The sequence below is a fragment of the Eubalaena glacialis genome, chromosome 2 (genome assembly GCF_028564815.1).
Source record: "Eubalaena glacialis isolate mEubGla1 chromosome 2, mEubGla1.1.hap2.+ XY, whole genome shotgun sequence".
Taxonomy (NCBI): Eukaryota; Metazoa; Chordata; class Mammalia; order Artiodactyla; family Balaenidae; genus Eubalaena; species Eubalaena glacialis.
The window spans coordinates 190,766,653-190,782,800 of NC_083717.1; the positions used below are offsets into that span (position 1 = coordinate 190,766,653).

The following is a 16,148-nucleotide window of genomic DNA, read 5'->3' on the forward strand; positions in this document are numbered from 1 at the left end:
ACTTCCCCAAGGTCACATCGAGTTAGCAGAGATAAATAGAATCCAGGTCTCTGATCGTGGGCTAGGGCCTGCCCCCTCCTCCCCCTGGCGCCAAGCTAAGGTGCTTTACATACAGAACCTCACCTCATTCTTACAACTGCCCTGAAAGCCAGGCCTGTTTCCCCACTGGGGCTCAGAGAGGTTAGGTCACCTGTCCAAGGTCACACAGCTAGTAAAGAAGCAAGGGTGGCCCTGTTCTTCCTAGTCAGTGTCCAGCTTGGGTCGCATTTAGGACACAGCCACAGAAGCAAAGAATTGTCAAGCTGGAGCAGGCAGGCACTGGAGAAGTCCAGCTCATCCACGGGCAAAGCCCAGCAGGACACAGCAGTGAGCGGGAATCTGTTTGGAGGCGTAGACAAGTTTCTCCGTGCTATGTGGGGACAACAATGGACACCCAGAAGGATGTGCAATCCCCAAAGCGGCAGCTGATGATACATATCTGTGGAGAATGTCCCACAGAAAATGAAATAAAATCCAGTGATCCAATCCGATGCAGAGAATGCAGATACAGAATAATACACAAGAAAAGGACTAAAAGACTGGTAGTTTCTGACGCTCGATGAAATGTGGAATTCAGAGGAGTATCTCCATTTGTATTTGGATTTGCTGTTAATGTTGTATAGCTTTTGATTAGTGTACTTTATGAATACAACACTATACACATGATTTCATTTGAAAAACCATATTGTATTTAGGTATCTATTAATAGTTTATATTGGGCCCGCGTTTGATCCCTGGTCGGGGAGCTAATCTAAGATCCCGCCAGCTGCAAGGCGCGGGCAAAAAAAAAAAAAAGAAGAAGAAAAAGTTTATACTGTACAGAGAGATTATTTTTTAGTTCAATTAAAAAAAAAAAAAAAGCACAGCAGATGCGGGGCTTCCCACGGCTCGCACTTAGTGGCTCCTGCGGCGTTTCCCTCCACAACTATAAGGTAAAGTGGGGTCGGGCTCCCGTCGCAGGGTCCAAAGCCACTCGAACCCACAAGCCCACACAAGCACGAGCTGCTCGGCCTCCTCTCCCCTTGCCTTCACACCCTTTTGTCCCAGTTAACTCCTGTGCCTCGACGGAAAGCTTTAAGGTCATTTGGAAGCGCGGCAGTGCAGATTCCCACTGGAAGGGCCGGCCGGCCTGCTGTAGCTCCAGGAAGGCGCCTCCGTCCTGTGTGCCCCACTTGCCTCTCCTGCAAATCCAGGCGGCTTCCTCACCTCACCTGGATCCCGAGGCAGTTGTTCCACTCCAGAAATAGCTCGTATTTGTTTTACAACTTTTGAGCTGATACAGATTCCAGCCTCATTTAAGGCAGAGGAGTTTCTTTGTCCCTGAGGTAGGCCAGAACCTGCCCTGAGGACAGAGCCACACCCATGACCCAGGTCCTGCTAGAATTCCTTGATGGGCTTTGGGATCAGAGCTTTGTTAAAACCAACCAGCAACTAGGTTTAAGGGCAGGGGGCCCGGCCAGGTGTTAAACCACCCCCAGGTATATGCAGCGTGTAAATGATAGGCTGAGTTTAAAGCAGGAAGTGACAACTAGTTAGTTCTACCCCTTCCCTGACCTGTTTTGCATTGGGAATTAGACAGAGGCTCCGGGAAGGAAGTCACTTTAGTCCAGATCCCAGATTAAGCACCTCTCTGTGCAAGGCCTGGGAAACTAGCCCCTTGCTAACAATGGAAGGAGGAGAGAGAAACAACAGGTACCCAAGGCAGTACAGAACTACACGCCACGATGCTGCAGGGGAAGGGAGAAGCAATAATGGGGAGGGGTTGCTGCCCAGTGCGGATGGTGAGAGACAGCTCTGTCTTGGCCAGGCCACTGTAACACAGTACCATAGGCTGGGTGGCTTATAAACAACAGATATTTATTTCCCAGTTCTGGAGGCTGGAAGCCTGAGGTCAGGGTGCCAGCACGGTTGGGTCCTGGTGAGAGGTCTCTTCCTGGCTGCAGATGCCCGTTTTCTCACTGTGTCCTCACAGGGCAGAAAGAGCAGAGGAGCTCTCTGGGGTCCATTAGGGCACTAATCCCATCCACAAGGGCTCCACCCTCATGACCTAATCACCTCCCAAAAGTCCCACCTCTTAATTAATACCATCACACTGGAGACTGGATTTCAACACATGAATTTTGCTCGGGGAAACATTTAGTCCTTAGCAGGCTCTCTCTCTGCAGTGGTTATATTTCTTATTTTATTTATTTTTTAAATTTATTTATTTATTTATTTATTTTTGGCTGCATTGGGTCTTTGTTGCTGCATGCGGGCTTTCTCTAGTTGCAGTGAGCGGGGGCTACTCTTTATTGCAGTGCAGGGGTTTCTCTTGTTGCAGAGCACGGGCTCTAGGCGCGCGGGCTTCAGTAGTTGTGGCTCATGGGCTCTAGAGCGCAGGCTCAGTAGTTGTGGCGCACAGGCTTAGTCGCTCCGTGGCATGTGGGATCTTCCTGGACCAGGGCTCGAACTTGTGTCCCCTGCATCAGCAGGTAGATTCTTAACCACTGCACCACCAGGGAACCCCTGCATTAGTTATATTTTAAACCGACAGGGGTTAACACAGGGAATTAATTTACAAAATCACTGCATGGGCTGAAAACAATGGGCCAGAGATCCAGGAATGGCTGAACCACGAACAAGGGCCCAGACCAGGAAGGCCACCACTGGGATTGCCGAGTTCAAAGGTGTGCTGCAGGGAGTTGACCCAGGGATCAGAAAGCAGGGTGACGGCTGGAGGTACAGCCGTGGATATGCTGGTGTCTCTGTGATCTTTCTTGCCAGAAAACCAAGTACTGGGAAGCCTGGCACAGAGGGGTGCTTAATATAGGAACTGGACTGGAAGTGATTTCCCTCCAGAGCCTCTGTCTTTCCACTCTCCAACGCAAAACAGCCCTCAGCGTCAGGGAGGGGTAGAACCAATGAACAAACGAATGAACGAACTAACTGCACTGCCACCTCCTGCTTTAAATTCAGCCTGTCATTCACACACTGCATATGCCTGTACACAGCAAAGCTGACACTTTATTTCAGCCTTCCAAAATTGAGCATCTGATCGAAGAAACCCAATTTTCACCCAGAACCCCAGAGAGTCTGGGAAGCAGAGCAGGGAAGAAGGTGCCCAGCCCATCCTCCTTCCCAGGAGGCAGAGGGAGAAAATCTCCCCACAGACCCAACGCTGCTGGTCCAGGGGCTGGATGGGGAGGGAGAAGGCCTGTTCCCAGGTTTTGGTCGGTGCAGTGGGTGGGCGGCGGGGGAAGCGTGGAGCTGGGGGGCCGGAGAGGGCCAGAGTTCCGCTCCCACAGAGCTGAGTCTCTGGGCTTCCTTCCCAGGCCTGTACTTCACAGGGCAGTGGGGAGCTTTTCTGTAGAAGATCATTGATCGGGGGAGAAAAATCAATTAAAGCCCATTGACTGAAAAAGTAACTTGGGCTGGAATTTTTCTAGGGGAAAAGAAGCTCCAAACCATAACTTATCTACTGCTCTATTAATAACACACGAAGCCACAGCCAATAAACAGAACAAGCGTGAAGCATATACATTAACTTTATACTGAAAAGGGAGGAGCCAGTGAAGCCAGGGAGGGAAGGATGACGTATGGGGACAGGAAAAGGGAAAACAACAGAGGAGGAGAGGAGAGCCCGGGAAGAAGCCAGGGAGACAAGGTGCATAAAGGAGAGAATCAAGAGGAGGGAGAGCTGGGCGCAGAGGGGGAAGCGGCGGGCGACAGGGCCGCAGCCCCACACAGGCAGCGAGAGGCCCGGGTGACGAGAGGGCGACTGTGCCTGCTCTCCCATAAATAAGAGCTCTATTTAGTTCCCCAGGAATATAAAAATATGCCACACTTCTGGAAGCGGGCTCCAGCTCCTCCGCTCCGAGTCACTGACGTAACCCACAGCCAGCGGGAGGAGCCTTGATGCGTCCTCAACCTGCTCCCCAGTGACCCAGACGTGCGCTGCCCGGCTCCTTCCGGCCCAAATGTGCGCTGCCCGGCTCCTTCCGGCCCAAATGTGCGCTGCCCGGCTCCTTCCGGCGTATTCCCCGCACTTGCTCAGAGTTCAGTAGATAAGCTTGTTTTCAATTCTTTACATTCTCCCTTGCCTCACCTAAGGTGACCATTACTAACTAAAGAGTGGGTACATTCCCGTTCCTTTCTTCATGCTCATATAACATAAAGATGATCTGTATATCTATGTCTGGGGGTGGGGGGGAGAGGATGGGGACGGAGGGTAGAGAGGAGCCGCCAACATATACACACAAGCACAGCCCCAAGCCTGCTGCCACACGGAACAGAAACGGCGCACGGATCAGAGAACAGAGGTTGCTCAAACAGGGAGGGCCTCCGTCCTGTCCGGCTGGAATGCTGAGGAGGTGGCCTTTGAGGCGGAAGTTGAAGGATCCAGCGGGCAGAGGTGGAGTCTGGGGAGGAAGACCTTCCACAAGGAAGGAAAGGCAGGGAGGGACAAGGCACACCCGGTGTGACCGCAGAGTGACATCTTGCAAAGGAGGAAGGAGTAGGGCTGACAGGAGGCTTGTAAGAGGAGATTAGGGCCAAAGAGCTGACTTGGGTCTGCCTGGATGATCAGAGCTCACAGACGATGGCCGTCAGCCAGGATGAGCACGGGAAAGGCCCTTTCAGCTCAACCTACCGCCTGAATGCCTCGCCTAAGTGTCTCACGTGGCTGGACGCAATCAGGTCTAGGGGCTCTGGACTCAAATTCTTTTTTTTGTTTAGGCCATGCCGCGCAGCTTGCAGGATCTCAGTTCCCCAACCAGGGACTGAACCCAGGCCACGGCAGTGAAAACATCAAATCCTAACCACTAGGCCACCAGGGAACTCCCCTCTGGGCTCAAATTCCACGACGCCCACCAAGTTAGCGGATTCTAACACTGCCTCTTCCACCTGAAGCGACAGGTTCCCTGAAGGCCGTCTGGTACCCGGTGGGCCTGTTCTTCGCTGACCCCTGGGTGCCTAGCGGGGCGACTGCCACGTGGGAGCACCTAATCTAGTGACTTGAACTCGCTGCTCTCTCGCTTTCTGTGTAGTTCGCTGGGGAACCTGATGACGCCACTACACCCTCTGAGTGCTGGAGGAACATCCCGGGCTGTGGGCACAGTGAGTGGCTCTCCAGGGACGGTCTCAGAGGTGGGGGGCCGACAGGCACTAGGGGAGCATTCTCAGGGGGTAAGAAGTCACATAACCTGCTCTTTAACTGCGAGGGAAGGGGGGAGGTGGGCAGAACGCTTGAAAATGGTTAACCACTTCACTACGCCTAGGTTTTTAAATGGGGAGAAGGCTCCCAGCCACCATTCTTCCTTCTGATAGGGAAATGGTACAGTTGGCTAAAGTATCCAAAAGATCTGATACAAAATGGGAAATGATGGGAAAAAAGCACAAATTTAATATAGATAATTTGGCTGCCACAAGCTTTTCTTCATTTGCTACTTAAAAAAAAAAAAAAGATTATAAAATACTTGTTTATTTGTACACCCATGTTCACAGCAGCATTATTCACAACACCTAAAATGTGGAAACAACCCAAGTGTCCACTGAGGGATGAGTGGATTAGCAAAATGTGATATATACATACGAAGGACCATTATTTGGCCTTAACAAGGAAGGAAATTCTGACATACCTTATGACATGGATGAATATTGAGGATATTTTGTTAAGTGAAATAAGCCAGACATAAAAGGACAAACACTGCATGATTTACTTATACGAGTGAGGTACCTAGAACAGTCAAATTCACAGAGACAGAAAGTGAATGGTGGGTGCCAGAGGCTGCAGGGAGTGACAAGTGGGGAGTTACTGTTCAACAGGAACAGAGTTTCAGTTTGACAAGATGAAAAGAGTTCTGGGGATGGACGGTGGTGATGGATGTACAACAATACAAACATACTTAACACCAACGAACTGCACACTTAAACATGATTATGATGGTAAATTTTATGTCTTTTACAATAAAAAAATCTTAAAATAAAAATACATGTGATAACTGCACACAAATATAAACAAACAAACACAAAACCACCACAAAAACCCCAACTGCTCAAAATCCTAGTTCCCGGAAGCAAACAACACTGTTTTGACATGTTTCCTTTCCACTTCTCCTATACCTTTCCCTCAAAAGAGCTGGGATTATAATATATACATAAACGTGCTACATTTTCGCTTATTATTGTATCGTAGCATTTTTTCATATTAAAAACGTTTACATATAAAATCTATCCCGTGGATTCCATATGGATGGACCGTAAAATTACCGAGACCAAAAAAAAAAAAAAACAAAAAAATTACCGACACAACACTTTAGACACACAGAACGGTAACACCCCCTTCAATGTCCCTTCCCCTCCATCCCGTTCCCCAAGGGAACAACTTACAGTCTCCCCTGTGGCAGTAGGTCAAGAATGGGCCCCTGCAAGTTCCTCGCACCCCAGGACAAGGGTTTACACGAGAAGCCCAGTGGGAGCAGCGGGTTCACGGCTCCACAGGGCCTGACCCCTGACCCTGCAATTCCCTTCGCCTTTTCCACCCAGTCACGAGATAATGCCACAGTCCTCGTCATCACGCCGGTTTCTGGGCAGGAAGGAAGAAGAGGGGCTGTCTTCTCTTGGGGCTTTACCTTTTTATTAGGGAAGGGAAGCCTTTATAGTAACATATGTTTTCCTTAATATTTCACTGGCCAGAACTGGGTCACATTCTTCCCAACTCCTTTTCACATCCATCACTGGCTAAAGGAAGTAAGACTGCCTTGGGGGGCGGGGGAAGGGACTTCCTGGCGGTCCAGCAGTTAGGACACTGCGCTTCCACTACTGGGGACCTGGGTTTGATCCCTGGTCGGGGAACGCAGATCCCGCAAGCCATGTGGTGTGGCCCAAAAATAAATTAAAAAAAAAAAATTTTTTTTTAAAAAGGACTGCCTTCGCTGTTTAGCCAATCATGATTAATCCCCCGAGCTAAGATAGTTCCACCCTCTTCCCGAAGGAGCAGATTTCTACCTGCTACCCGAAGAAAAAACTGGGGCTCTGTAAGGAGGGAGCGCTGGGTGCTGGGAGAAGAGTGGTCGCTGGCCAGACACCAGAGTGGACGCCACAGGGACCTGATGTATTCTGCTAAACAAATGCACACACATACATCCGCGTGACATACAGTAACGTGTTCAACCACTCCTCGAGGCTGTTTCTAGAAGGGATTTCTGATGTACAACCCCAGCTTACATAAAGGCTATGTGAGAGTCAGCAGCTAACATCCAGCTGGTGGAATAACGTGATGGACGACAGTCAAGACGCCTCCCATCTCCATAGGCTCCTATGACAGACACAGCCAGTAAGATGAAGATTCACATATTACATTTGGTATGTAACAGGTAAGTCACTAAATTTGGATCCTAAAAAAAGCAACGGTTTGAAAAGAGGATGGGGAAAGGCGATTTAAAAGCTACATACATGTGAAAGCAAGCAGTGGCTGGTTTGCAGCTCTGAACACTGAAAGGGATGAGTTCTAGTGAACCTTGACACCATGAAGTCACAGCTGAACATGGCCAGGCCCGCTACAGGTGGAAGCCAGAAGCGGACAGACTGTAGTCTTTCATTGAGTAGGCTTTGCATCTAGAATTCAATGGTTTGGCGGAAAAAAAAAAAAAAAAGGGATGCGTAAGCGTCCAAGGGAAACTACCACTTCACGGCTGGAGAGATGTGTGTGAGCAGATCTATAAAACACCTCTACCTGCCTGTAACACAAGCAGCATTGTTACCTGCTTACCACTGGATTAATACATGAATCAGTAAGGCATTTACTTCGACAGGAAACGGTCTTTCTACGTGGACTCCCGCTTTGTTGTGGCAGTTGCACTGGGGGTTTGCTTGTAGTAAAACGTTTGCTTTGAGAGGGCTGGAGGAAAGACTGTGTGGGCTTTGTGCAGGTCAAAATAAGACCGTTTTTCCAAAGCACAGTCTCCTTAAAGGGTTTCATTTTTGAAGACACTTTTGAGAAATAATTAGAAATATACACTTTCATGTAGTTTGGGACAAGCAATATTCTTTACTTGTTTCACATTATAAACCAGTTTGCACTGTTTGAATTTCCAAGAATTATGTCTAATTTCCAGACACTTATTTGCTCGCACACGTGGAAATTCATACTACTCAAAAAATCTTAAGGACGAGTAAGCTAAATTCAGGGTTCCCAGAGTCTGATTACGTTAAGACTCTGCCACGCTGCTTAGCCCATGAAGCAGCGTTTTCCTGTCCCCACCAACCCCCATCAAAGTACACCACCATTTATTTAACACTTAGGCTGTTCCAGGCCCTGAGTAACTCAGGTGCATGAACAGCTACGAGAAAGCAGAAGAAACATCCCTACCTTCCGGAAGCTTCCAACTCAGGAACTATCTACAAGTAATTAAAGTAAAAGACAGCTAACTGCTTAGCAAGTTGGGAATTTTACGGAAGACCAGGGAGGGCGTTATTTGCAACTGGAGGGTCTGGGATGCCTTGAGGCAGGCTTGGAACTGAGCAGGGAGGCTGGTACACGTGAGGAAGGCATTCCTTAAAGAACGGAGTATGAACAAAGGCGGAAAATGAAGGGGCAGATTCACCAACAATGACTGAACAAAGGCGGAAAATGAAGGGGCAGATTCACCAACAATGACGCTTCTGTGAGGCGGAACTGCGGGGGTGGGGTGGTGCCGGGAAGGAGCAGGAGGGAGAGTGAAAACCAGGAAGAGGTGAGGGAATTTATTTCGTACCTATTACATGCCAGGAGCATTGTACGTATTATTTCGATCAAACGTTACAACAATCTTGAATAGTAATATTCTGATTTTACAGATCAAGAAACTGGCCCAAAGGGGGTTTCCTGGTGGCCTAGTGGTTAGGATTCCGGGCTTTCACTGCCGGGGCCCAGGTTCAGTCCCTGGTCAGGGAACTGACATCCCACCAGCCACATGGCCTGGCCAAAAAAAAAAAAAAAAAAAAGAGAAAGAAATGTGAGTAGAGGGAAGCAAAAGAAAAGGACTGAAAATTGGGGCATTATTCCAAGGCGAGGTTGCCAGACAAAACACAGGACAGCCAGTTAAATGTGAATTTCAAATAAACAAGGAAGACTTGTTTAAAGAAAGAAACTGGCCCAAAAAGGTCAACAAACTCACCTGAGATCACTTAGCTGATAAATAGTGGAGCAAATATTCAAAACCGAGTCTGTCTGATCAAAACTATTTTTTTCCTGCTATGCCATGCTTCCTTAAAGCCCAGCCAAGGATTCGGGACTTTATTCCACGAGCAGCAGGGGTGGAGGACACAGGGAGAAGCATCACCGGGTACTTCTGCTCTGATAGGGCGGACCACATGCCCCGCATAGGGCAGACGAGAAACTCCCTGCCCTCAAAGCATGTGCAGTTTTGTGGATGAGCAGGAACATTAACAGCCATTTTCATTATAATGTGAGGACAATGCCAGCAATTTGGGCAGAATGCTATGCAAATTCCCTTCCAAGGAAGGCTTCCTAGAGAGGTCATCTGAGCTGTTTTGGAAGAGGAATAAGGTTGAAGGAGGTGAGAAAGGATCTCCTAGGCAGAGGAAAACGGAACAGTCTGAAAACAAAGGTGTGAACTGTTGTGGTGCATGTATCCGGGAGTAGCGGGAAGGACAGAAAACGAGGCCGGCAGGTTTAGGAATGCCTGGCTGAGGAGCAGCTCCATCCTGAGTTTGAACTGGAGTAATGTGGTCCCGTCTGCATGTTAGAAAAACTCAGGAGAGCCTTGGGAACAGAGAGGGCTGGAGGCAGGTACAGCAGCTGGTTGCCAAAGGTTTAGGTGAGAGAGAGCCAAGGCCTGCACCAAGACAGTAATAGCAGGAATGGAGAAAACTTGGTTTGAAAAATATTTAGGAGGACTTGGTGGCTACACACAGGGGATTACGGAGCCAGAGGAATCAAAGATGATTTCCAGATTTCGGCCCCAGGCAACTGGGTGTGACTGGTGAGAGGGTAGGTGCTCGAGAGGAAGAGGGCAAGGAGGTTGTTAGGGAGACCCCGTGGGACACTGAGTAGGGACAGTGGATGTGGGTCTAGAGCTCTGTGGAGAATCCAGACTAGAGACAGAAGCTAAGACTGCTCAGCACGCAGGTGGCTGTTCAGGCCACAGGGATGGATCAGGTGCCGCAGGACAGCATGCAGAAGAGGGGCAAGAGGAGGAAAAGTCAGAAGCGAGAAGATGGACAGCAGATGGACAGCAGAGCTAAGGAAGGAATCCGGGGACCGAGCAGCCGGCCACATCAAGTGCAAGAGAGGACGAGAAAACGAGGTGAGAAAAGCCTCACCTGGGCAGGGCACCACAGCAGGTGAGGACACGGTACCTGCGGCTCAGCAGATGGGGCAGAGACTCTCAACACAGACCTGGTCTCAGGAGGCTGAGCTGGGAACGGAAGGAGATGGGCAACGGCTACAAGGAGACACAGGTCAAGAGAGAGCCTTGTTTCTGAAGACCAGGAGAGGGACTTCCCTGGTGGGGCAGTGGTTAAGAATCCGCCTGCCAAGGCAGGGGATGAGCCCTGGTCTGGGAGGATCCCACATGCTGCGGAGCAAACTAAGCCCATGCGCCACAACTATTGAGCCTGTGCTCTAGAGCCCGCCAGCCACAACTACTGAGCCCACGTGCCACAACTACTGAAGCCCGCGCACCTAGAGTCTGTGCTCTGCAACGAGAAGCCACCGCAATGAGAAGCCCGCGCACCGCACTGAAGAGTAGCCCCCGCTCGCTGCAACTAGAGAAAGCCCGCATGCAGCAACGAAGACCCAACGCAGCCAAAGATAAATATATTTAAAAAAATAAAAATAATAATAATAAATAAAGACCAGGAGAGACTTAATCCAAAGAAAAAAAGCCAGGGACAAACGGCAGAAGAGCCAGGGACAAGAAAAGAGCCAGGGACAGACAAGAGACGACAAGTGATGGCACAGAGCCCGAGAGGAAGGGGAGGAGGGAACACAGGTAGAGGCAGGACACAGGCTCATCCGGGAGCGGCCACAAAGGGACAGCTGGTGTCTAAGGGAATGAATTCTGACCCCTCCAACTTTCTTGAAGTAGGAGGCATTGGAATTGGGCTACTGCAGTGGGGATGGGGAGAAGGACACAAGCAGATTTCTTATGAACTTTGAGGCAAGTAATTTAAAGAATCTGCTGACCAAAATGGTGGAGGGGGGCTGAGTCGGGACAAGTAAAAAGAAATGTCAAGTGACATCACTCAGGTGATGCCGGGGACCATAAGTCACTGTAGAAATCTACATACACAAGTGGCGTTTCTTCCAGTAGATCCCAGGATCTCAGAAGTATACAGACAAAAGTGAGTGGACCCAAGGGTGACGTTTTATCAGCCATAAGCAGTGCGGGAAGCTGAGGATGTCGGTAATCAATTGTGGAGTTCTGGTCTGGGAAGGAAAGAGGGATTAGAAAATTGAAGGTCTGAGGCTGAAATAAAGGGATAACAGGAAAGATGGTGTGAGAGTTGGAGAGGATAGGAGATTGGGAGTTTAATGTTCCAAATGTGGGACTTCCCTGGCGGTCCAGTGGTTAAGACTCTGTGCTCCCAATGCAGGGGGCATGGGTTCGATCCCTGGTTAGGGAACTAAGATCCCACATGCTGCACAGCACAGCCAAAAACAAACAAACAAAAAAAGATTCCAAATACGGCACTGCTCCTAGGAATGACAAGGACCAGGAGGATATGGCAGCTGAAGAGGTGGGAATGAAGGTAGCTGGAGTTTTGGAAGCCAAATATAAAGAGGCTGCGGTGACTCGGGCTGGTATGGCTTAGGTTTGAGAGAAAGACATTACGTAAGTTTAAGCGCCAGGTCTTCGATGAGCACGGGAGACAGTGAGGAGATGGTAGAGAGGGGTATTGTGGGGTGATGGCTTTAGCCTCCAACCATGTCAGTCAGCACTGCCTTTGGTATGATTTGGTCAGACAGTCGCTAGGAGAAGATCCAGGCAATCCACGATCCCATTCTTGCTGCAATGGCACCACTGTTTACGCAAAACAGTGCAAGGACACTCCCAATCCATGCCTCGGGGAATAAGAGGATGGCTCGGTTTAGAATATGATAGTTCTTCCTTTGCACCCACCCTTTAAATCCCCAAATTAAAACTGTACACGAGTGCTAAGGAAGTTTGCTGGCAACCCTGTACTGGGACGTGGAGACAGGAGACCGATGCTCATCCTCTTCCGTCTGCCACCTCTGGGCTGCTGTTTCCCTGAGTGGCAGCTGTTGACCCCACCGTGACGACGACACCCTTGCCAAGTCTTCCTGGGTCTACCCTTTCCGGCCAAAGCACCTCTGTGTCACAAGGGGAAAAGTGACCAGTAAGACACGATCAGCTGGACCCCAATGTCGACCCACTTCCAAAAAGAGCTCCAGTGTTGAGAAGTTGAGTTCTGATTGACACAGAAAACACAAAAGCAGTTGTTTATCCTGCTTTTAGTAGACAGTAATCCACCTAGCTCGAGGAGATTCAAAACTTATCACTGATATGACAAATCTCTTAAAGTCTGGCTAGCAAATGAATTCTTATCTGGTCTAAGAAACCAAGTAAGCACTGGGTCCGGCCTATAAGGATGAGCCCTAAAACCAACACAGAAACTGAGAGGTGAGTGGCAGAGGCTAGCTCACCTGGAACGAGATGGTAAGAAGGAAATATAATCAGTCCTGGGGAGCATCAACCCTTCACATGGTTTACTTACCACCACAGCTGATTCCTATAAGCCTGAAGACTGGCACCGTTAGGCCTGTTTTAAAGCCGAGGAAATGAAGAGCCGAGAGGCTACAGGACCTTGTGGATGTCACCTGGATGACAAAGGGCACAGCCAGGCCCTGACCTGTTTGGATGACACTGGTCTGCTCCTGTCACTCATCAGCTTTGCCTCCCTAAGTACCTTTGTAGCTGGTCTACCTTCCAAGGCCTGGAACTCCAAGACCATTTCCATTATTAATCCCCAAGTTCAAGTGGGAACTCTGAACAAGGAATGGCTCATAAAAAACGAAAAAGAAGAAAAAAAAAAAAATAGGACATGATGTCAGTAACCAAATACTGAGACAACCTCAGTCATCTCAATAGCAGTTTTGGTGGATTAATTTGCTAATTTGATGAGTTTCCGAGGCAAAAATAGCCCTTTTGCACTGAGTGCTATGGGCTTATAGCAAATATTTACAAATTTATCACTTAATTTATTTTATCTACTTCCTTTTCACATAGAAATTAACATTTCAGAGAAAAAAAAAGCTGGTTTGCAGCCAAGCACTGGCCTTGGCACTTGGTGGTTTATTTAACTCTCAAGTCCCAGGTGAAATGTCCCCTCCTCAGGAAGGGCTTTATCTGACCAGCTTGGGCTAGGTCCACTTGTCCCCGGACTCTCCACTTCTTGTCAGGACCGCCAAGTGGAACTGAGACCGGTATCTCTGAGCTCTCTGGTCACGGCCTGTCTCCCGTCTGGGCGCGTTGTCTCGTTCACGGCCGTATTCTCCAGCCTCGCAGAGCAGGTGCTTGACCAACAGGGATGAACAGCTGGGCTCACCTAATTCGCCCGTCACTCCTCTTTAGCAAACGGAGAAAACCCCTAACAGAGGCTGCGTGTCCAGCCCACTCTCACAGAGCTCCTCCGGTTTCGGCACTGACCTGCCTCACACACCGATGCAGGAGTGGCTCGGCTTCCTGTATTTCTGTGCTGCAGTAAGTATGCCGTGAAACAAGGTACCGCGGATTGAGACAGAACTTTCCATTCATTCTGTTCAATCACACGGGTGACATTCATTTGGATGGGCAGGTGGCAGGAGCAACTACAGTACAAAGAAGTTGATTTAGCTTCTACTTTGGAGGGACACACAACGAGCAAAGTAGAGAAAAACAAGGCGAATTTATCACTAGAGAGCTCAACTTTCCTTAGATTTATGGGCAATAACCAGATTTATCTACTGTACTAAACCACTTAGCCTCAGAAAAAGAGTTTGACTAAGACTCTATAAAAGCGAAGGACATAAAACGTTGCAGAAATGGTGTTAGCTTTATAGACCTGTATGGTTAAGGTATTTCACCACAGTTTAAGCTCCAAATCTAATGTATGCATTGATTTTGGGGGAAGGGAGGAGTATCCCCTGAATAGCCCAGATTTCAAAAATTCCACAATCAAGAACACACTATAGTTTAGATGATTAGGAAAATGTGTACACAGCGATGGTTTTTCAATTAACTTGTATTGATCCCAACTAGGGGTAACTAATTTAGATGCAGAAACAAATTTTCATCCTGATTTTTCTACATGTTTTATTGGAAACTCGGCATGGATCTGGAACAGGGTCCGACCAGCAAACGTAAAAAGGTTTTTAGCCTGACAAAAGGCAAAGCTCTAGCTGCAGCCCCATCACTACGCTGCAACGTGACCTTCAACAGCTCCCCTCTCAGCTGGTTTCCTTAACTGCAAAACAGAGACTGGGCTAATATTCTCCATACAGTAACCGATGCACAGCACCAACTACCTGCTAGAAGTAACTCCAAAAGAACTAGACATTAGAACTAACCAAAAAGCAATTTCATGAGACAGCCAAACTAGTTTGCGGTAAGGGAAATTACTTAGCATGAGTTCGCTGCCTGAATCGTTTCCGATCTGTTATAAATAAAAATAAGGTAGAATCAGATTTCATCGCTAGCCTCCCTATAATTAATAAATGAAGAGATACTCTGAAAAAAGGAGAGAGATACGAGGTGCCTCTCAATTCACATCCTTCATTCTTCCACCCACTCCCACCCTCCCCCCTCCTCTCCACACATGTCCCCCTTCCTAAACCACATGGTCTTAAAGCTGAGTTGGAAATTTAATGGAGGTTTCCGGAACGGAACCATTAGGAATGAGGGAGGAGAGAAGCCATCCAAAGAGCTGCGCGTAACAGTCCACACCTTTGTCCTGTGCTGTCCTGTCAAGGGACACACTCCTTGTAGGATATGTGTCACATCTCCTCAGCCATTAGTGAGCTCTGACTTCTCAAAGATTCTAGAAACTTTACACAACTCTTAGGATTCTTCCAATCTTCTACTTTCTCCTGTAGTTGTTGACATTCATTTCCACGGTGGATTGGAAGTCCTGTTGGAGCTTTTGAGACACCTAAAATGGCCAAGCACTTCCACACAGAAGTCCTCTCTGTCACGGTGCCTTCATTTTTTGATGAACCAACAAACAAACAATCATTCCACGTACAAGGCATTAAGCTGTAGACGGACCCAGCTGTGGTCTTTGCCCTCACAGTTGGAAGGGTAAAAGCACGCAAACATGGCTGTAAAATACCCAGTTTAATTAAGTGGGGTCAGTCAATTTTCTTGCTGCCAAGACAAAAGGACTCTAGAAGTTCAGAGGGAAGGTTCATTGGCCCAGTTTACTCTGCCCAAACAACAAGTTAAAAGCAGTGAAATTATCCCTACCTTTAGAGGCCCAGGGCTCTGCAACTGCACTTTAACCTGTCCTTTTAAATGGATTTTCACCTTTAGCAGCAAATGCAAGCAAGCTAGAGCAAATACAGCATCGTGTCTTTGCATGCCTATTCATAAGGTACTCCACAGCTAAAGAACAGAAGACAAGAATCTCTCCTACCATGGAAAACTCAAGACCTATCTAACAGGTCACCTGCTCTGGGGCAATTTTTAAAAGCTCTTCATGCAGCAGGTGAATAGCTGGAACGTCTCAGTGCTTTCTCCCACCTACCACCCTTCCTGACAGATAAACCCTTTTCAGCTTTCTCCACTTGACTGTGAAGTCTGTAGACCTATGACTCAGAAGCTAGGCTGCCTAACTGGGTACTTCCCCCATTTCTCTTGTATCTATGGGGAAGTATCAACTACTTGCAAAGACAACCTCCCATCAATTACTAGAGAGTGGGGAAAGTGAAATTAATTAAGCCACATAAAAATTCTCCCACAACTCGTTTTCATTTGTGAAATATTTATGCAGAACTTATAAGCTACGAAGCCAGAAATGACTTATTTCAACAGACTTGACTTTGTCAAACTGTGTGGGTGCAGCACTCCAATGGGAATTACTCAGGATTTAAAACTCAAATTCAGAGAGACAATGATCTAATTTTTCAC

The 16,148-nt window shown here is 48.2% G+C and overlaps 1 protein-coding gene across 1 annotated transcript; it reads left to right on the top strand.

The window, feature by feature from the left end:
• The first annotated feature begins 425 nt into the window (after positions 1 to 425).
• Positions 426 to 602, top strand: LOC133085708 (DNA-directed RNA polymerases I, II, and III subunit RPABC4-like). The gene has a single exon (XM_061182897.1). It carries the CDS (start codon positions 426 to 428, stop codon positions 600 to 602), a length of 177 nt encoding a protein of 58 aa, XP_061038880.1.
• The last annotated feature ends 15,546 nt before the right edge of the window (positions 603 to 16,148 follow it).

Excerpts from the sequence above, each read along its gene's own strand:
- LOC133085708 (XM_061182897.1), top strand. The coding sequence starts at position 426 with ATGGACACCCAGAAGGATGTGCAATCCCCAAAGCGGCAGCTGATGATA.